This window comes from Podarcis muralis, chromosome 16, assembly GCF_964188315.1.
Source record: "Podarcis muralis chromosome 16, rPodMur119.hap1.1, whole genome shotgun sequence".
NCBI lineage: Eukaryota > Metazoa > Chordata > Lepidosauria > Squamata > Lacertidae > Podarcis > Podarcis muralis.
The window spans coordinates 831,723-852,705 of NC_135670.1; the positions used below are offsets into that span (position 1 = coordinate 831,723).

The 20,983-nt window shown below is 50.2% G+C and overlaps 1 protein-coding gene across 1 annotated transcript in view; it reads right to left on the minus strand.

Moving 5' to 3' along the window:
- Window positions 1-401: 401 nt before the first annotated feature.
- LOC114586871 (uncharacterized) overlaps window positions 402-20,983 on the minus strand; it is a 28,402-nt gene continuing 7,820 nt past the window's right edge. The window contains exons 3-6 of the mRNA XM_077920610.1: window positions 9,721-10,191; window positions 8,264-8,453; window positions 5,496-5,625; window positions 402-1,482 (exon numbers count right to left, since the gene is read on the minus strand). Of these exons, the coding sequence (XP_077776736.1) occupies window positions 830-1,482; window positions 5,496-5,625; window positions 8,264-8,453; window positions 9,721-10,191 (1,444 nt within the window). The 3' untranslated portion in view covers window positions 402-829. The remainder of the gene's footprint in view (window positions 1,483-5,495; window positions 5,626-8,263; window positions 8,454-9,720; window positions 10,192-20,983) is intronic.

A 20,983-nucleotide genomic window follows, 5' to 3' on the forward strand; every position in this document is an offset into this window, starting at 1 on the left:
CTCCAGCTGTTTTTGGACTACAATTCCCATCATCCCTTGCCACTGGTCTTGCTAGTCAGGGATGATGGGAGTTGTAGTTCAAAAACAGCTGGAGGCACAAGGTTGGGAAACACTGATCTAGGCCAGGCATCCCCAACCTGCGGACCTCCAGATGTTTTGGACTACAACTCCCATGATCCCTAGCTAACAGGACCAGTGGTCAGGGGTGATGGTCAGGGGTGATCCTACACATGGCAGGTGCTCCTATTCTGTTGGCAGTTTAGCACCCCGAAAAGGTGTCAGGCTGGGGCCAATCAAATCAATCAATCAATCAATCAATCAATCTTTATTACAGTCCAGAGACCCAACAAATCGTTACAAAGCAATGCACAATCAAATCAGGAATGAAAGGCCATCTCATGACCCCAGAATCAGGCCGTCAGCTGGGTCAGGAGTGTTCTCAGGTATTCTTTATTAAACATGCACACATAGATACAGGCAGCTTTTAGCAAGGAGGAGTGAACTTTGGCTGGTCTATGCAAACATCCTTGGCTTATTTCTGGGAGATTTCAGACTTCGGTCCGCTGGGCAGAACTGCATCCCAGAGACACAGAGTCCTGTTTTGCGCCACGTGGTCAGTCCATCACACAAGTCTGCCCAGGCAAGCGGCTTCTCTTTGGTTTGGGGATCAGGAAATTCTGTGATGCTGACTTTGCAAGGAAACGAGACCTGAAGCTATGACTGATTTGGAGCGGAAAGGCAGAGGGCGATGCCAGGCAGGAGTTCAGCTGTGTTGGCAGGAAGGTGGGGGTTCTTCCACGAAGAAAGAGAGAGAAAGGAAGACCTTTGCTCAAACTTGCGGAGAGGGCATCGTCCAGTCAGGTTTCCCACCAGCCACTGGCCTAAAACCAGGGCCAACATTGTTTGGGGCAGCTGCTGGCTGGAGGTTGCTGAGTTGAGAGGAGCCTTGCAGAGCTTTCCCTGCCACACGGGGACCCACAAACAGTTTGCCGCAGGACCTGGCCTCCACCAGTGCCAGCTCAGGCTTGACCCCAAGGCAGGCCTCGCCAAGGAGACGAGCGCCATGACGAACCTCCTGCTGCGTCTCTTCTTCCTCCCAAGATGAGAGGGGGGAGTCAGGCAGGAACTCCAGCCCAGGAAAAGCTCCTCCTCCCGACTTCCTCGCGGGAGACTCCATGGCCATCAGGAGGTGCTGTGCTTTGGGGGTGCCCAGCTGGCTTGGGAGCAGCGCTCTCTCTTCCAAGGGCACGGCAGGTTGGCCTCCCCGGTGGAAAAAGTGACTACTGGCAGCAGCAGCAAAGCAAGGCGGATTGGAGAGGGGGTACTGCTGGGGTAGCCCTGGGCAGAGCTGCCGGCCAGGGTGGGGGGCAAAGCCTGGGCGAGGGAGGGGTGTGGGGAATGCGGCCAGAGGGCGGCATTTCTCTTGGGCTCGGAAGCAGCAGCAGGAGTTGAAGACGCAAGAAGGAGAGATGGACCCAAGACCTGGAGAGGAAGAAAGGAAGGAAGGAAGAAGATATCCTGCTTTATCACGGTTGGGATACTGCCGGGAAGACGGGGGCATCAGGCAGACCCCCATCCGGCTCCAGCCACCGGCCGGCAGCCAGCCTTCCTTAGAACAGCATCAAACAGCGACACGAGCCTCCGATACGTTTAGAAACCCCTGCACGCTCTGTCAGTAGAGTGTGTAAATCATCACACAGCTGATGAGTCGGACAGAGATATGTGCAAGCATCTTTACAGCATTTATTCAGCATAGTTCAGGAACAAAGGAAAACATGTCTGCATCCCTTCGTCTCCGGCAAAACAGCAGTATAGCAAAAGCAACAAAGAACGGAAGTTCCCAGCAGACTGTGCTGAATGTAAACAGGCATGTGATACATAACAGTCATGCCTGGCCCTTTTAAGGTGGAATGGAACTACAGTGGTACCTCGGGTTAAGTACTTAATTCGTTCCGGAGGTCCATTCTTAACCTGAAACTGTTCTTAACCTGAAGCACCACTTTATCTAATGGGGCCTCCTGCTGCTGCCGCGCCACCGGAGCACGATTTCTTTTTCTCATCCTGAAGCAAAGTTCTTAACCTGAGTTACTATTTCTGGGTTAGCGGTGTCTGTAACCTGAAGCGTCTGTAACCCAAGGTACCACTGTATATCCTAACAATCACTACCCTGAGGAGTCTCAAAGCGGCTAACATTCTCCTTTCCCTTCCTCCCCCACAACAAACACTCTGTGAGATGAGTGGGGCTGAGAGACTTCAGAGAAGTGTGACTGGCCCAAGGTCACCCAGCAGCTGCATGTGGAGGAGCAGGGAAGCGAACCCAGTTCCCCAGATTACGAGACTACCACTCTTAACCACTACACCAGTGTTTCCCAACCTTTTTTGGGCAAAGGCACACTTGTTTGATGAAAAAAATCTTGAGGCACACCACCATTACAGCCCCGTGACGTCAGCGCGCAGCGTCACGCCGGGAGGGAAGGGCGCCGGGGCGCTGCTGCTGCTGCCGCCGCCGCTCCCGGCAGGCATGGGCCCAGCTGAGGCGGCGGCGGCTGTTGTGGTGGTGGCGGCGATAGCGGGCGGAGGAGGGGGCGGCGGCGGGGCCGAGGTGGCCGGCGGCGGCGGGGGAGGCGGCGGCGGGTGGAGCAGGAGGGCGGCCGAGGCCGGTGAGGGAGTAGGGTTGCCCGGGGCTTGAGGAGCCGTCGCCGGGAGTTGCTGCTGCTGTTGTTGCTGCTGCTGCCCGGACATGCCGGCCTCCTCCTCGTCCACTGTCTCGCGCTCCTCCCTTTTGCGCGCGCTGCCCCGCCGCCGCCCCATTGGCCGGGTCCTGTCAGCTGATCCTGTGTTATTTCCTGTGTGTGTGTGTGAGGGGAGAATGGAGAGAGAAACCTCGGCACCACCACCGCGGAGCCGCCCCCGGCTCGACGCGGATCCTCGCCGCCGCCGCCCCGCCTCTCGCCGCCCGACTCGCCCGCCTCCCTCCCACGGCACACCAGGCAACGCCTCGCGGCACACTAGTGTGCCGCGGAACACCGGTTGGGAAACACTGCACTACACCACACTGGCTCCCACGGAAGGAAGGAAAGAAGGAAAGAAAACAAGGAAGGCACAGTCCCCAGAACAGCTAAAAGCAAAAAAATGGCAAGTTACTTGGATGGCTTTAAAAGAATTGTAGAATTGGAAGGGACCGAAAGTGTCAACTAAAGGGGATTGGGTCAATCATGAAGGGCCAGGCTGTCATCAGCTGCTAGCCACAATGGCTCTGTTCCACCTCTACTGTCAGAGGTATCCTGCCTGTGAATACGAGTTGCTGAATACGGGTCACAGGTGGGCAGGATGCTGCTCCACCTCCGGCTTCCAAAGGCATCAGGCTGCCCATGGTGTGAACAAGATGTTGCACTACATGGGCCTGATCCAGCACTCGTCTTAAGTGAAAAGGCATCTCCAGGCTTTTTTAAATGACTTGTCTATTTGTAACATTATTCTAAGGGCTGAAACTTTAACTGATCTATCAACTAAAGACTAGTTCCCCCAGTTAATCTGGTGGGAGGTAATGCTGTTTGATTAATACAAGCAAGTGCATTTGTGTATAGGGGCTGCAGCTCAGTGGCTGAGCTTTGCATGCATATTTAAATCAGCACTTCATTCAGAATCATGAGGACTAGAATCTTACTTCATTTTAAGGGGAACCACTGTATCTCAACAGCAGAGCATTGGATTTGCATGCAGAAGGTCCTAGGTTCAACCCCCAATATCTCCGGGTAAGGCTGAGAGCGTCCCCTGCCTGAAACCTCCAGAATTACTGTGGCTTTATTGTTATTTTTTTTAAAGTTGTGTTTTTCTGTAATTCTTGTACACAGCCCACCCCCAACTCCACCCCATGATTTTGAAAGAGTGAAAAAAGATGCCAGCATCAGTTTTCCTGATGGAAAGGAGGTGGGACCAAAATGTGAGAAATTGTTGTTGTTGCTTGTTTGTTTGTTTTAAAGAGATGTTTTGACCACAGCAGGGACACGGGTGGCGCTGTGGGTTAAACCACAGAGCCTAGGACTTGCCGATCAGAAGGTCGGCGGTTCGAATCCCCGCGACGGGGTGAGCTCCCATTGCTCGGTCCCTGCTCCTGCCAACCTAGCAGTTTGAAAGCACGTCAAAGTGCAAGTAGATAAATAGGTACCACTCTGGCGGGAAGGTAAACGTCGTTTCCATGTGCTGCTCTGGTTCGCCAGAAGCGGCTTAGTCCTGCTGGCCACATGACCCGGAAGCTGTACGCCGGCTCCCTCGGTGAATAAAGCGAGATGAGTGCCGCAACCCCAGAGTCGGCCACGACTAGACCTAATGGTCAGGGGTCCCTTTACCTTTGACCACAACAGGAAACTGAAGTTTGGAGGTGAAAGGGAAGGCGACTTAGCATGTCAGTGGCAAAGAGGGAAGTTAAAATTTCTCCCCAGTCCTTCCATGCTGGACTTCCTATAATTTCGACTGGTACGCTCTCCTGCCCATGGAACTGGGGCTGAAAGATCAAGCATAAACTGAGCCAAGAGAGGTTGGACCCGGCACCACCACTAGGGGGCGCAAGAAGACCACAAGTCCAGGCCAGGGCCACGGACTGGTCACTCACCGGCCTCGTTTGTTTGTGGTCCTTTCCTCGCTGACCTACTGAAAGAGCCACATGAGGTCACCTTGGAACAACTGACCCGCCAATTTGCCGGCTGTTCAGCCTCCAAAAATATAATTCGCTCTGATTCACAGCAGCTGATCTGGCTGAAATGTTACGTTATCACAGCCATTTACAAATGCTTTCAGATTAAAAATGGGGGTTTTTTACACTACTCTTGTTGGATTAAAATAAATAAAAATAAATATCCATGACCAATTCTGCAATCTTTTCAGAAGGTTGTTTTTATCTGCCTGTAGAATGGCATTGTTTCAGTCATGATTTGTTTACTGCCTTGGGCTCGTTTGGAGGAAGGGCGGGATAGAGATGAATTACTCAATTAATCTAATCTAATTAATGCCCCTGTCGTCCTAAATAAATACTTTTTTAAAAACTTGACTTTCTTTTCCCTTTAAAAAATAAATAAACAATGCTTGATTGCTAAAAAACCCCCAACCAACCTCAAAGCAGTTTACAAAAACAATATAAAACAATAAAATGATCAATAAGAAAAACTGTCAACAATTTAAGGTTTTCAAAAAGTTAAAGTAAAAATAAAAATAAACTAAAAACATCTTCTTTTGTTATTTGAAGTGGCGACTGTTCAAACACCAATAGGATGTGCTGGAAAACAAAGCAAAGCAAGTCCTTCCCTGGTACTAAAACAATGACAAGGCTGGCACCAGGCGGACCTCACTAGGGAGAGCATTCTATAAATGGCGTGTGTATGTGAGTGGGCCACTACAGAGAAGGCCCTGTTCTCTCACCACCACCTTCTGGAGTTCCCTCAATCTCAGGGTCCAGGTGTCAAAGGGGACCCTGCTTTTGTAACACCCCGCACACTTACAAGGGCTGGTGGCCACCGCTCCCATCTTCTCCCTGGGGTCCTCGAGGTCAAGGGTCAGGTCATGGGCGCACCTGTGGAAGGCCAGGTGGTCAGGGCAGGTCCTTCGGCCAAATATCATATTCTGTAAGAGCTGGGAAGGAAAGAGGGAAGGGCCGCAGGACAGTGCTTAAAGGGATCGCCAAGTAGTTTTTATTTTAAAATGGATACAGACCACCTCTTATTCAAAAAATGCATTTCAGGGTGGTGTAGAAAGAAATTCAAAATTTTAAAAAGACAGATCACAACTCAGTGCAACAATACAATATTGGAGGGATTTAAAAACAAACAAACAAACAATCTTTACATTGAGCCAGTGTGGTGGTTAGAGTGTCAGAATGGGAACAGGTACAGCAGGGTTCAAATCCCTTATTTGGCGTTGAAGCCTGCTAGTTGACAGTTGTCAGCCTAACTGTGTAACTGTGCCCCTGAAGGACCAGGTGCGCAGCTTGGAAGTCATTCTGGACTCACAGCTCCCCATGGAGGCGCAGGTCAATTCTGTGTCCAGGGCAGCTGTTTACCAGCTCCATCTGGTACGCAGGATGAGACCCCACCTGCCCACAGACAGTCTGGCCAGAGTGGTGCATGCTCTAGTTACCGGTATCTCCCGCTTGGGCTACTGCCATGCGCTCTACGTGGGGCTACCTTGGAAGTTGACCCGGAAACTACAGCTAATCCAGAATGCGGCAGCTAGACTGGTGACTGGGGGCGGCCGCCGAGACCATATAACACCGGTCTTGAAAGACCTACACTGACTCCCAGTATGTTTTCAAGCACAATTCAAAGTGTTGGTGCTGACCTTGAAAGCCCTAAACGGCCTCGGCCCAGTATACCTGAAGGAGCGTCTCCACCCCCATCGTTCTGCCCGGACACTGAGGTCCAGCTCCGAGGGCCTTCTGGTGGTTCCCTCATTGCGAGAAGTGAGGTTACAGGGAACCAGGCAGAGGGCCTTCTCGGTGGTGGCGCCCACCCTGTGGAAAGCCCTCCCACCAGATGTCAAAGAGAAAAACAACTACCAGTACCTGACATTTAGAAGACATCTGAAGGCAGCCCTGTTTAGGGAAGCTTTTAATGTTTAATAGGTTATTGTATTTTAGGGTTTTGTTGGAAGCCGCCCAGAGTGGCTGGGGAAACCCAGACAGATGGGCGGGGTATAAATAATAAATTATTATTATTATATTATTATTAACCTGCCTCGCAAGGTTGTCATGGGGATTAAATGGGCGGAGGGGGAACCACATACACCACCTTGAGCTCCTCATGTGGGAAAGGTGGACTTTAAATGCAATAAATAAAGAAATAATATGAATTAAAATATCATCATCTGAAATTGATGGGGCAAATAGAAAGGTTTGCGCCTGTTGCTGAAAAGGACGCAGTAGGTGTTGCCTAGGTGCAGCACTAGGCTTAGCCTTGGTAGTGTATGTGGAGGGGGCAGTAGGCAGTCGGAGCACCACCACGGAGAAGGCCCCGCTCTCTTCTCATGTACCTACATGACAGACTTCTGCCGAAGGGCCTCCTGAGGTTGCTGAGGGCTCCTACTGTGCGGCTTGTGTAGAGGAATAGTGTGGCTTTCAAGGCCCCTCTAGGCATCCTTACTTTGCACCTACAATGGAGGGGCCCTCAGGGTTGTGCCCCACGGAGGACTTTAAGGTCCCTAAATAGCAACACCCTAGAGGTCCTGGGCCCTAAGGAAGTCAGATTAGCCTCAACCAGAGCCAGGGCCTTTTCAGTGATGGCCCCGGCCTGGTGGAACACTCTGCCTCATGAGACCAGGGCCCTGCAGGATCTGATTTCTTTCCACAGGGCCTGTAAGACAGAGTTGTTCCGCCTGGCCTTTGGCTTGGAATCAACTTGATCCCCTTCCCCTCTTTCCTTTTCCCTTTCTCCTTCTGTGATGGAACTCCTATTTGGGGACTTCCCGGGCTTTTTTCTGGCCCATGTAGGACCAGTCTGGATAGTTGGCCTTGGCGAAGACTTGATGTTTTCACCCCCAAAAAGTGTTTGATTTGAGTTTCTACTGAAATGAGGCTGCATTTTAATGTTGTACTTAATCTTGTTTTTAAGTTGTATTTTAACCAATTGTTTTTACCTGGTGTTAGCCGCCCTGAGCCCGGTCTTGGCTGGGGAGGGCAGGGTATTAATAATAATAATAATAATAATAATAATAATAATAATAATAATTTGTAGGGATGATCGCTGGGTCCGGGGCGTACTCCCCACCCGCAGGCAGCCTCAGCCTGCCTGCACGCATGACCTTGGTGTGCGGGGCACACTCTCCCTCACAGACAAAGCCACAGCTGTCTGAACATCATGCCCTCTGTCTAACCTTTTGCGGTCTCAGTAGTCTGCGGTGCCCTGTCTGTAACCTTTGTCTCTGAGACCTTTGTCTCCTTCATCACACATTGTGCAAGGGGAAAATGACACGGTGGAAACAGGTGCCAAAATAGCTTTGTACCACCCCACGATCTCGGGACTGGAAGATGTGTAAAGGTCACAGCCCAAAATGTACCTGCCTGGGTTTGCATATTTGTTTCAATAAAAGGAGCCTCCACAGAGCTGGCCGGCAGCTTGCTTGCAGCTCACCTGTGCGCAGCTCACCTGCTTTATCAACTCCTGCCTCCTGTCCCTCACTTCAATTATTATTAGTAGTATTAGTATTATTTAACATGGAATGCATTTCCGTGGAGGATAAGACTCTCAGTGTATTCCACACAGCTGCCAGAGCCCACCTCTGTCTGCGCACTGAGACTCCCGCCGCCACGAGGCCGGTACATCCTGGCCGCCCCCATCCACACCGGCCGAGAAGGAGGCTGGACGCCCCACAGCGGGTAGTTGATGAAGATCAGCTTGCTGAAGTTGAACCTGTAGGTGAACCTCTTGCCTTTCGTCTTGTGGAGGATGTGCTTGTTGTAATAATACCTGCGAAGAAGGAGGAGAAAGGAGAACCGACGTAAGAAAGTAAGAAGAGCCCGGCTGCTGGACCAGCACCTTCTTCTCACAGCGGCCAACCAGAAGCCGCAATGGGAGACCTCAGAAGAGGGTTAGATAATCGTCCGGGAACAAAGCAGGCAGAGAAAAAGGCGGGCAAATTGTCCTGGAAACTCACATGCTTCAAGAAAGCCCACCCAACGCCTCCTAACCAGCCAGTACAGGTGAGTGAGTAACCTGAGGTGAGCCAATGGCCACTGCCACCTGGGATTTGTTGTCATCAACGGGCAACAGCCACCATGCACTTTGCTGGAAATCAAGCATCATCGTCATAATTAATAATCACTTGTTTGCCATCCAAAGCAACTTACAAATAAAATATGAGGAATGGTTGCGGCGGTTGGGTCTGCTTAGCCTGGAGAAGAGAAGACTGACAGGTGACATGATAGCCATCTTAAAACACCTGACACAGGGGAGATGGAGCAAGCTTGTTCCTGCTGCTCCAGAGGGGAGGAGCCCAAGAAGGGAGACTCAAATGGCAAGAAACATCAGGAAGAACTTTCCCACAGTTGTCCCACAGTGGAAGTGGCTCCCTTGGAAGCTATTGGCAAGTTTTTAAGCAGAGGTTGAGTGGCCTCAGCCTTCTTTGGCTGCGATTCCTGCATTGCAGGGGGCTGGACTAGATGGCCTTTGAGGTCCCCCCAACACCACTGTTCCATTATTCTATATCCATTCCCATTAAATCCAAGATGGCAACACCCAAGAGGCTCACAGAAGAAACAGCTCCTCCTGCTCTAACCCACCCTAGGAACATGGTTGTCGGACGCGGTGTAAATAAAACACCCTAATGAGAACAGGGGACGCGGGTGGCGCTGTGGGTTAAACCACAGAGCCTAGGACTTGCCGATCAGAAGGTCAGCAGTTCGAATCCCCGCAACGGGCTGAGCTCCCGTTGCTGGGTCCCTGCTCCTGCCAACCTAGCAGTTCGAAAGCACGTCAAAGTGCAAGTAGATAAATAGGTACCACTCCGGTGGGAAGGTAAACGGCGTTTCAATGTGCTGCTCTGGTTCGCCAGAAGCGGCTTAGTCCTGCTGGCCATGTGACCCGGAAGCTGTATGCCGGCTCCCTCAGCCAGTAAAGCGAGATGAGCGCCGCAACCCCAGAGTCGGCCACGACTGGACCTCATGGTCAGGGGTCCCTTTACCTTTACATGAGCACAGGATGCATTGCAAAGACCTGTGTTGGCTGCTCCCCTCACCTGAGGGCCCGGCTGAGCTTGTCGTAGTTCATCTGGGGCTTGCACTTCCTCCGGCCCCACAGCCGCGCCACCTCGTCGGGGTCCTTGATGACGAACTCCCCGTACTCCCCCTGCTGCCAGGCAATGACGTGCCGGAACTCCTCCTTCTGCAGAAGCTCCAGGATGAAGTGCCAGAGCTGGATCTGGCGGGAGCCTGGGCTGGATTCAGCCTTGTAGGCCCAGTCCGGGAAAGCCAGACCTGGAAGCAAAGCAGGGGGGAAAACAACGAGGAAAGCTCTTGGACAGACTTGGGGCTGCCAGCCTCTCCCCCTTTTGCTCCCCCCCAGAGCTGAGACACCTCCCTCCCCAGATACGGGATGCCGCACTGCGTGAGCCCCTTCCTCATCCCACCCAACCCTCACCTGAGATCCAGTAGGGGCTGGGGAGAGAAGGGACCCCCTCAGGGATGCAGCCACAGTGCATCTTACCGACCTGTCAGGGGGCAACAAAAATCATTAGGACAAGGAGAGGCACCAAAACGCATTCCATTTCTTATTATTATTTTGGTAGCAAACGTCTTCCTCACAAAATGAACTAGGACAATCAAAGAGATAGAGTGGTTCCCCTACAAAGGAAGGCTGCCACACAACATTAGGAAGAACGGTATGCTGGTAAGAGCTGCTCAAGGGTGGAATGGATTCCCTCAGAAGGTGGTGGACTCTCCTCCATTGAATGTTTTTAAACAGAGGTTGGATGGCCATCTATCTGCCGGGGATTCTTGAGCTGTGATTCCTGCAGTGCAGCTGGTTGGGCTAAATGGCCCTTCTGGTCCCTAAAAAAAGGTAAAAGGTAAAGGACCCCTGACACTTAAGTCCAGTCACAGATGACTCTGGGGTTGCGGCGCTCATCTCGCTTTACTGGCCAAGGGAGCCGGCGTTTGTCCACAGACAGCTTTTCTGGACCATTTTGCCAGCATGATTAAGCCGCTTCTGGCGAAACCAAATCAGCGCACGGAAACGCCGTTTACCTTCCCGCCGGAGCGGTACCTATTTATCTACTTGAAGTTTGTGCTTTTGAACTGCTAGGTGAGCAGGAGCAGGGACCGAGCAACAGGAGCTTACCTCGTTGCGGGGATTCAAACCGCCAACCTTCTGATCGGCAAGTCCTAGTGTCCCTTTGTAATTGCCTTAGAGGTAGTTAAAAGGACAAATGGAAGTGTCACAGCGGAATTCCCACCCCACCTCGCTGTGTGTGTGAGAGAGAGTTTTTCACCAGTGTAAGGAAAGAGCTATCAAGTTTCAGCCCAAACTGCAGTAAAACTTCAGAGTTCAGTAGTTTATGGGAAACCATTTCGTCTTGGTAACATCTGAACCGTTGTTGAAACTGGACAAGATTTCACCAACGGAGGGAGATGGCTGTTATTTGGCAAAAGCCAGCGTGAGACGTGAAGTTTGCCGTTGGGATTTTAAGGAACCCCATACTGGTTTGCGGAGGTGTCTCAGCCACCAAATCAGTGCCTAGACTCAAGTTCGGAGGACCATGAAAACGCCAGAGATCAAGGATGTGTGGCGGAGGTGCAAGTGTTGTTAGACTCAGGGACGATGCAAGCGTAAGTCCCACAATGACAGGAGGGCAACACATCCATGACAATCAGCAAGAGTGGTGAAAAGACCAGTACTGTGTAAGTTTCCAAGGCTTTCCTTTGTGTACTTCCTCCCAGAAGCCCCTCTAGGGCAAGAAGATTAAAAAGCACTGCGTGTTCAAGCGGCACATCACCCTGGATTGGGGCCCACAGTGTAACTTGTAAGGAATTCTGTTCCCCATGAAGCTGGCCTGGCAATATCCCCACAACAGCCAAGCCACAAAGTCCAACAGCAACGGGCCATGATCCCCTGGGACATGACGAGGAACCCTCCAGCACACACCTCTTGGGAAACACAGCAGCTTTGCCCATGCCTAAAAATATTCCTGCTGTTAAGGTACAAGATGGAAGGAGGGGAAGTTTGTCCTGGCTGCTGTTTTCACGTGATGACGATCGTGTTGATTATTTATCTGGGTGTGAATCTTGTGAATAGACATGAAAGAAGCACAAACAAATCAACCACAGCTATCCTTAAAAAATTCACACTTCTCTGAATTTTGCAGCGCTGTTCTCCAACCCCAAAAAAACTGCACAAAAATACGTATGTACAATGGGGAAGAAAGCGTGAACAAAAACATGTGTGTGCATGCAAAATAAGCATACCAAAATTGGGGGAATCACTTGCTAAAAGGTATATCTTTTTTTAAAAAATGTGCACTAAAGCGACAGGGAATTCTTATTGAGATACCTTAAAAACCCCCAAGCGTAATTGTGATTAAATGCAGCAAACTGAATTTAAGGTTATAAAGATGATAGTACAGTGGTACCTCGGGTTACAGACGCTTCAGGTTACAGACTCCGCTAACCCACAAATAGTGCTTCAGGTTAAGAACTTTGCTTCAGGATGAGAACAGAAATCGTCCTCCAGCAGCGCGGTGGCAGCAGGAGGCCCCATTAGCTAAAGCGGTGCTTCAGGTTAAGAACAGTTTCAGGTTAAGAACGGACCTCTGGAACGAATTAAGTACGTAACCAGAGGTACCACTGTGTACAAAATGGGAAGATTTGCCCATCCCTCAGACTGACCCTGCAATCTAGGACAACAGTGGTGCCCTGGGGGTGGCATTCTCAGTCCTTGCAAAAAGAAGGAGGAATCTCCAGATCTGGTTCAGGAGAGACTCCAATGTTAGGAGGGACAGAGGGACCTCTGTGATCTTAGGAAGACATATCAGCCCGCCTTGCTGCTCCCCGCTGCCAAGGGGGTTCCTGAGCCCTGTCTGCCCAGCGGACTTTTCGCCGTGGGACGGAGCAAGCTTGCTTTCCCCTGCTCCACAAGCTAGAACCCAAACCGATGGGCTCAAGTCAGAAGAAAGGGGATTCAGGCGAACCACCAGGAAGAACCTTCCCAGGGTTAAGAGCCGTTCAGCAGTGGAACGCTCTCCCTCGGGAAGTCGTGGGCTCTCCTTTGGTGGCCACCCGTCTTGGATGCTCTAGCTGAGATTCCTGCATTGCAGGGGGTTGGAATAGATGACCCCCTGGGGTCCCTTGCAACTCTATGACTCTGTGAGAGAAAGGTGCCCTATGGGGGATACGGGCGTGGGAAGGGGCCGCATCCTGCACACTTGGTCCCCTTCTCACCTACCGTGTCCTGAGAGCTCTGGCCAGCCAGAAACCACAGCGAGGAGAAAAAGAGGCCACCGTCCTCCGCATGTGAAGGTTTGGGGACAACCCACCTCCGTATATAAAGGAAAGGGAAAGGGGTTAATTTTTAAATCTTCTTACCCCTCTCCCTGCGAGGAGGAGGAGGAGGAAGGGCCGTATTCAGTTGGGGCTCAAGCACAGAGATTTGCCTTCCTTCTGGGGGAATCGCTTTTGGGAGTGCAGGCGTTTGGGGGGGGTGCAATCAATTAACTTGGCTTTTAAAGACCTAACAAACGTGGCCAAGGGCCAAGGTCACAGTTAGGCCCTAAATGGATTTTCTTGTCTTATTTAAAAAAACAGAACAACCCTGGGATTCATCTGCAGTTGACAGGGAGGGGTGAGGAATTAAAATTCTGGCTTGCTGAAGGCAGAATCTGCTATTTTGCATCCTCTCTAGCAAAGAAAGCGGTTTGTGGAAGGGGGGGGGGCAGACTGAGCCATGGTGCCAGTGCCACAGGTGTCAACAGCAGCAGCAGCAACAACAACACCCTAAACCAGGATCTGCTCTCAAGATCTGAAGGGCATCCTTAGGAAACGGTCCCCGCTCTTAATTCTTTGCCGCCAGCAACCAGGACATTTCTGCGCTTCCCACACACAGTGCAGAATGAACAGGCAGGGCTGGCAACGGTGCTGGAAGCTCCCGAACCATGGTTAACATTTTATTGATTGATTGATTGATTGATTGATTGATTTATTATTCCGCCATTCACCCGAAAATCACGGGAGGGTGTGTGTTTCACAACAACAACAACAAAACAAAATGAGAACACAAAATGCATAACAAAAAGAACAACAACAATAATAAAAACAAACCAAGAACCCACCTCCCACATCTGACACATGTGAGAGAGAGGGGGGGGGGGAATATCCATCTCTGCCATGTGCTACGGTCCTTACAGAACTGTGTTTTTGCAAACACGGAACGGGCAATGGTCAGAATATTTATACGCTTCTTTTAGAAGTCCTTAAGTGGGAACGCTGCCTGCCTGGGTCAGAGGCAGTAAACCCTTCTGAATAATACCAGTTGCTAGAAGCCACAGGAGGGGAAAGGGCTGCTCCTGCGCTCAGCTTTCCTGTTGCAATAATAAAATTATATATATATATATAATAAATGTTCATAGATGTACCAACCAAGCACGTACATAGATCAGCACAGGAAGACCGCCCTGAAACCATTTTGACTCCCCAACTGACCAAATGTTTCTCTGCAAGGCAGAAAAAACCTTCCTTGTTACAGGAATTTAGAAATCACTATTTCAAAGGAGTGGGCAGACTACCAGGAAAGGCAATCAGATAAGGCATTATCAGATAACCTGGCAGACAGGAAAAACAACAACATTCAAATTTCTGTTGTAGATCGCCTTTTCTGTGATGTAGGTATGATGTTTGTGGGGGGTGGTCTTGGGTTACACCCCTTCTGTGATGTAGGTATGATGTATGGAGGGGTGGTCTGGAGCTCCAGGGCAGGGAATTTAAAATGTCTATATAAGGGTGGGCACACCTTTGTTCGGGGTCCTCCTCTTTCCTGCGTGTGAGGGGAGCACCCTGTTGCAACAGATCAATAAAGATCAAGCTTCCTAGCTGCTTTGCTTCTCAATATTCTCTGGTTGGCCTCTGTTATTTTCTCCTACCAACAGGGAACCCACGTAAGGACTCTATACGGGCTCTTGGATACCCCATAAGGGAAAAGGGCAATTTTTTGTTTACAACACTGTTTGCATGTTTCCCAAAAGTTGGGCACCATGAGAACGCGATGCTGGATTAGATCAGCTCAGGCTCTTCTTATGTTCTTATTTCAGTCTTTCTATGGGTCCCCCTTATTTTTGGGCTGACCCCACCCACTCTGAAGCCTTTCCACCCCCACGGGGAATTCTGATCTGGCCGGTGAGAGGGTGGAGTGCCTTTTGCAAGCGTAAACTGCGCTCTCACTGCCCACTTCATCTCTGCCAAATCCAATCTCTCTCTCCCCCCCCCTCAAGCCCTTTGCAATCTTCTTAGCTTTTCCACCGGCGCCACCCCCCCCCCACAAGCTGGGCTTGGCCATTTCAACTGCATGCCACCCCCCCCAAAAAAAAAACCTTTAGCATCCACTGGGCAAGGAGGTCAAGGGCCTGTTTGTTTAAAACCCCTAATGCTATTAGCACAAGCGGATTACAAGACATCAGAACAGTCCGCAGGCCCCCTCCCACTCCTGGCGAGGAGGAGGAGGAGGAGGAGATGGGGGGGCAGGAAGAGAGACAAGGCCCTTATCCTGCAGGGGATGAAATCGGAAAGTTGAAACCGGAACATGTTAGGGGCTCCTCCAGAGGCATGGCAAAGCCCCTAGCTGGCAATCTGAACACACAGAGAAATGTTTGTGTATGTGTGTATGAGAGTGAGCTGTAGTGGTAAGAGCAGGGGTAGTCCCGCTTGGACTCCTGCAATGCGCTCTACGTGGGGCTACCTTGGAAGGTGACCCGGAAACTACAACTAATCCAGAATGCGGCAGCTAGACTGGGGACTGGGAGCGGCCACCGGGACCATATCATACCAGTCTTGAAAGACCTACACTGGCTCCCAGTATGTTTCTGAGCACAATTCAAAGTGTTGCTGCTGACCTTGAAAGCCCTAAACGGCCTCGGTCCAGTATACCCGAAGGAGCGTCTCCACCCCCGTCAAGTTCAATTCAAATTTATGTGTGTTTGCTTGGTTTTGGGTTTGGTTTTTTTTGTCCTCGTAAAAATACTGTAAGACTTTTGGTGTGAGTAGGCATATGATGTATGCGGTGCTCACCCTCCAACATTTCTCCAATGAAAATAGGGAGGTCCTATTCCATAATGATAATTTTACTATTTATACCCCCCCCCCACATCTTACTGGGTTACCCCAGCTGCTTTGGGCAGCCTCCAACATATAAAATAAAGCATCAAACATTAAAAGAACTTCCCTATACAGGATTACCTTCAGACGGCTCAAGGGTCAGATAACTCCACACCATCTAAAATTTCTCCAATGAAAATAGAGACATCCTAAGGAAAAGTGGGGATGCGGATGGCGCTGTGGGTTAAACCACAGAGCCTAGGGCTTGCCGATCAGAAGGTCGGCGGTTTGAATCCCCGCGATGGGGTGAGCTCCCGTTGCTCGGTCCCTGCTCCTGCCAACCTAGCAGTTCGAAAGCATGTCAAAGTGCAAGTAGATAAATAGGTACCACTCCGGCGGGAAGGTAAACGGCATTTCCGTGCACTGCTCTGGTTCGCCAGAAGCGGCTTAGTCCTGCTGGCCACATGACCCGGAAGCTGTACGCCGGCTCCCTCGGCCAATAAAGCGAGATGAGCGCCGCAACCCCAGAGTCGGTCACAACTGGACCTAATGGTCAGGGGTCCCTTTACCTTTACCTTTAAGGAAAAGTGGGTAACAACCTGGCACATCTGGGATGGGGAAAGATCCTGCAAGGATGCCACACAACAGCCCCAGGACTATCTCCCATCGCATGGGAAACAGAACTTGCAGATTTTGCCGCTCTGGAGTCCAAACCAAGCTCACAAGAACACGTTTGTTGCAGGGCAGAGATCAATAGCGTTGGGGTGGAAAACAAGACAGTCCCCTTGGCGCGATTTTCTGTATTTTTCTGTCTCTCCCCGCAACCCTGCAAACTCCTCTTATTCTCTCCAAAGAACCCTTCATTTCCCTTATTTGAGTCTCTGGGGAATGTGGTATTTAAAAGGCTCCTGGCAATAGGAAACTCTAAACGACTGGTTGTGTGTGTGTGAGAGAGAGGGGGGGGGGGGGGAGAGAAGGTTACACTGGAAGGTCAAAACGCACAGGGATCAAAATGGCCCATTTAGGGGCAAGATATCACTGTCTGCCATCCTAATAGCACGCAGTGCAGACACTACCAGGAGCGTGCAGGACAGAAAACCAATGGGAAACCTCAAAAGTGCTATCAATAAGTGCCTTTTTATTTTTTAGGGGTGAGGGGTATAAGCAGCACTCGGAGCCTTCCACATGTCCAACAAAGGGGGAGAGTTCAGCCACTCAAGAAGCACAGCTTTTGAGTTTTGTGTTAAGGACAAGTTGCTAGCCCTCAAGCTCACAGGGACAAGCTTGAAATGATGTGGGTTGAAGGTCCCCAGCAGAGGCGTAGGAATAGTAAAATTATCATTATGGAATGGGACCTCCCTATTTTCACTGGAGAAACGTTGGAGGGTATGCACAGCATACATAATATTGATTTATTATTATTATTTTGCCTGCAAAAACAGTTTTACATTATTTCATATTTTCTTAGAAAGGAATGTGGATTCTGGGCCTCTGAAAACAAGGAGGCGACAGATACTTAAATCTACAGGATGGATTGTGTTTTGGCTCCAATGAATTGAAATTTCAGCCTTCACGACACATGAAAACGGCCAAGTGAACGGTTATTTTCGTGGAGGAGGGTCAAGAGATTAACTGATATGCATGAAATTTGGTTGCCATCAATTTGATTTTAATTAATTTTTATAATGAAATATTTTAGAATGTGTGATTATTCAACTATTTGGTTATTTGATTGTTGTTAGCCGCCCTGAGCCCAGCTTCAGCTGGGGAGGGCGGGATATAAATAAAATTTATTATTATTATTATTTATTATTCAGATATATATATATATATATATATATATATATATATATATATATATATATATAATAAACTGCCCTAGTAGGGCAGTAATTGTTCCTTTTTGACACCCCCCTCCATCATGGAACCCGGGGCGACCCACCCCCCGCCCCCCTTCCTACGCCCTGACCCCAAGTCAAACCTGGGCCCAGTAAGATTTTCAGTGGAGGTGGGGGGGCAGTTTAATTGCACAGCAATGCTCCCAAAGCCTCACAGAATCATCACACATCATGCAATGTTGCTTTTATTTGCATAATGAACTCAGATGTTCTTGGGTTTCCTAAGCACAGAATTTTGTGCTGCCTACTCGGGGGGCGCGATGTCTTTATGTTGTTGCCTGTTCAGCGCAAAGCAGAAACCAGCCCAATAATTCTTCCTGCCCCTGAGTTCTGCAACCCAGAATGGCTGCGGCCGTTTCAGGAGCAAGACCAGACTGTTCCTCGTGGCAGAAACTAGGCACAAAGCAAGAGGCAGTCAGAATCGGGTCCCCTTCGCACCGGTTCTTTGCAAAGGGATGCAGACGGGTCATTTCAGACCTTGGACTTAATCATAGTCTTACGTGGAAGTACAGATGGAGGAGAAATTTGGTTCAGTTCCCATTTACAGGCAAAGCAATACCAGTTCACAATTCCGAAAGATCCATTCTCCAGCAAAGTAATGTGTGCAGAAAATGCATATATTGGTTCTGGGGGGAAATAAATAAATGTATCTCTCTTAGTGAAAAGTGTTTGCAATATTCATGTACAGTGGTACCTCGGTTTAAGTACTTAATTCGTTCTAGAGGTCTGTTCTTAACCTGAAACTGTTCTTAACCTGAAGCACCACTTTAGCTAATGGGGCCTCCTGCTGCCGCTGCGCCGCCAGAGCACGATTTCTGTTCTCATCCTGAAGCAAAGTTCTTAACCTGAAGCAATATTTCTGGGTTAGCAGAGTCTGTAACCTGAGGCGTCTGTAACCTGAAGCGTATGTAACCCGAGGTACCACTGTATATATTAGGAGATCTTCAGCAGTGATTTTACATGAGTACTTAAAACACACACATTCCCAAACAGATGTGGAAATGTGGAGAGCTAAGACTGGAAACAGAAACCAGGAACCACCAGCAATTTTCAAGTGGCCCCGGGGGGGGGGGGGGACATGAGGGGACCACTGCCCAGGTTGCACCCAACAAACTTCTACTCAGAGTAGACCCATTTAAATCAACGACCGTAAAGTTAGCCATGTCTGTTAACTTCAGCGAGTTTACAAAGACCAGCAACTGGATGTACAATCTGCCCAGCCCCCAAATGTTTCCGGGAAGGAAGAAGATCTCAAATTAATGTCCCTGTCAGAGGCATTGAAGGCTGCTGCTGGTTTTGAAAAAGACCGCTGTGGAAAAACGAGGCTTGAAGGCTCCACCGCCTTCCTTCTGCTGGTATCTGAACAGACACGGCTGCCTGCCTGAATTCACCCAGCTGAGTGGCCGCATCCGTCTTTGCTCCCTGGCACACACTTTGAAAGGCAAGCACATCGCCATGCAGAGCACTTTTTGGTCACAAGAAGAGAATGCCCCTTTCCCACTCTAGTGTTTGCTCACAGCCCCATCAGCCCTAACATCCAGGATGAGAGGGATCTATCCTGGAAAAAGTACTGTATTTTTCGCTCTATAAGACACACCAGACCACAAGACGCACCTAGTTTTTGGAGGAGCAAAACAAGAAAAAAAATATTCTGAATCTCAGAAGCCAGAACAGCAAGAAGATTTGCTGCGCAGTGATCCCTCTTGCTGTTCTGGCTTCTGGGATAGCTGCGCAGCATGCATTCGCTCCATAAGACGCACACACATTTCCCCTTACTTTTTAGGAGGGAAAAAGGGAGTCTTATAGAGCAAAAAATACGGTAAATAGCACAGCTGCTTCTGCGGCAGCAAAATCAGGACCTGCGTTCTGGAGGCACATAAAAGATGTCTTTGGGATGCCCAGACGAAGAACAAGGCAAAGGGGCCGTAGCTCAGAGGCTGAACACCTGCTTGGCATGCAGAAGGTCGCAGGTTCAACTCTCGCTGGCAGCATCTTCAGGCAGGGCTGGGAAAAGACTCCCGGCCAAAGTCCTGGGGATCTGTCGGGGGCTAGTGGTGTGGCTGTTAAGGCCAGCCCTTTATTCAGAACCATGAGGACTGGAACCTTAAAGGGGCAGAGCCATGGCTCAGCGGCAGGACAGCTGCTTTGCACGCAGAAGGCTCCAGATTCAATTCCCAAAGGCAGCATCTCCAGGCAGAGTTGGGAGAGACCCCTGCTGGAAAACCCCGGACAGCCACTGCTGCCAGTCAGTGCAAACTATAAGGAGTTAGATGGACCAATAGCTCAATAAGGCAGTTTCCTATGTTAGCTGAATTCTTTTGGCTTGGTTCTAAGCCAACGGGCCATAGATGGTCCTGCAAGAGCTCAGCCGCTGTTTGGTCTCTTACCTTTCTCCGCCACCTGCACCGTCCCCCGTCCTCCTCTCTTCCCCTCTTCCTCTCCATCTGTCAGGCGGGGACTGCGCTTTCCATCACACGCCGCTGTGTTGGGGTTACTTAAAATGAAAACCCAGTACTCTGAGTTCCCAGGAGAGCCGATGTGGTTATAAAGACAATCACGTTAACTCTTGCCGGTGCCTGACGACCCTCCTCCCTGTCCTTTCTCAGAGGGGGAAAGAGAGCGAGACGGAGGAAACAGCCCTATAACACACAAGTTGAAGGTCCGTGCTTCTATCTTCTCTCACGCCTCAGGCATCAGCACCCCCAAGTCAGAGATAAGAGCCTTTGGGCCTTCTGTCTCTTCAGAAACAGGGGCGCAGGGAGCCCCACATGTGGTTGGGGGCATTTCAAGAGTGCCACATTCAGAGGGTAGGTGATGTATAGAAGGGGCTGTCAGTGGCAGCAGGAGGTGGGCAGCCAAGAATCTAGTCCAGCCCCTCCAATACAGAAGTACTTTGCGCATTGCGGGTCTCGAATCCACAACCTGAGATTGAGTCTCCATCTCTACCAGCTGAGCTGGAAACCAAGTGCTGCTCTTGTGCTTGAAACCTGCTTCCCTATTTCCTCACAAGCAAATGTTCAGCCAGGATGCTGGACTAGACGGGGCAATAATCGGATCCACCAGGCTCTCCTCGTGGAGAGTTTTTAAGCCTTGTGTAGAAGAAGGAATTTCCGCCAGTGCCAATTCTCTCTCCAGCGTCCACTAATGTGCAAGACACAGTCCTTAACTGGAATAGAGGCACCTGCCGCCCCCTCCAGTCACCAGGGATGGACTTGTATAGTTCTAGGACTACTGGGAGTCCTGCTTACATTATACATCCCATAATGAGCATCTGGTTGGCCAAGAAGAGAGCATGGGGCTGGGCTGG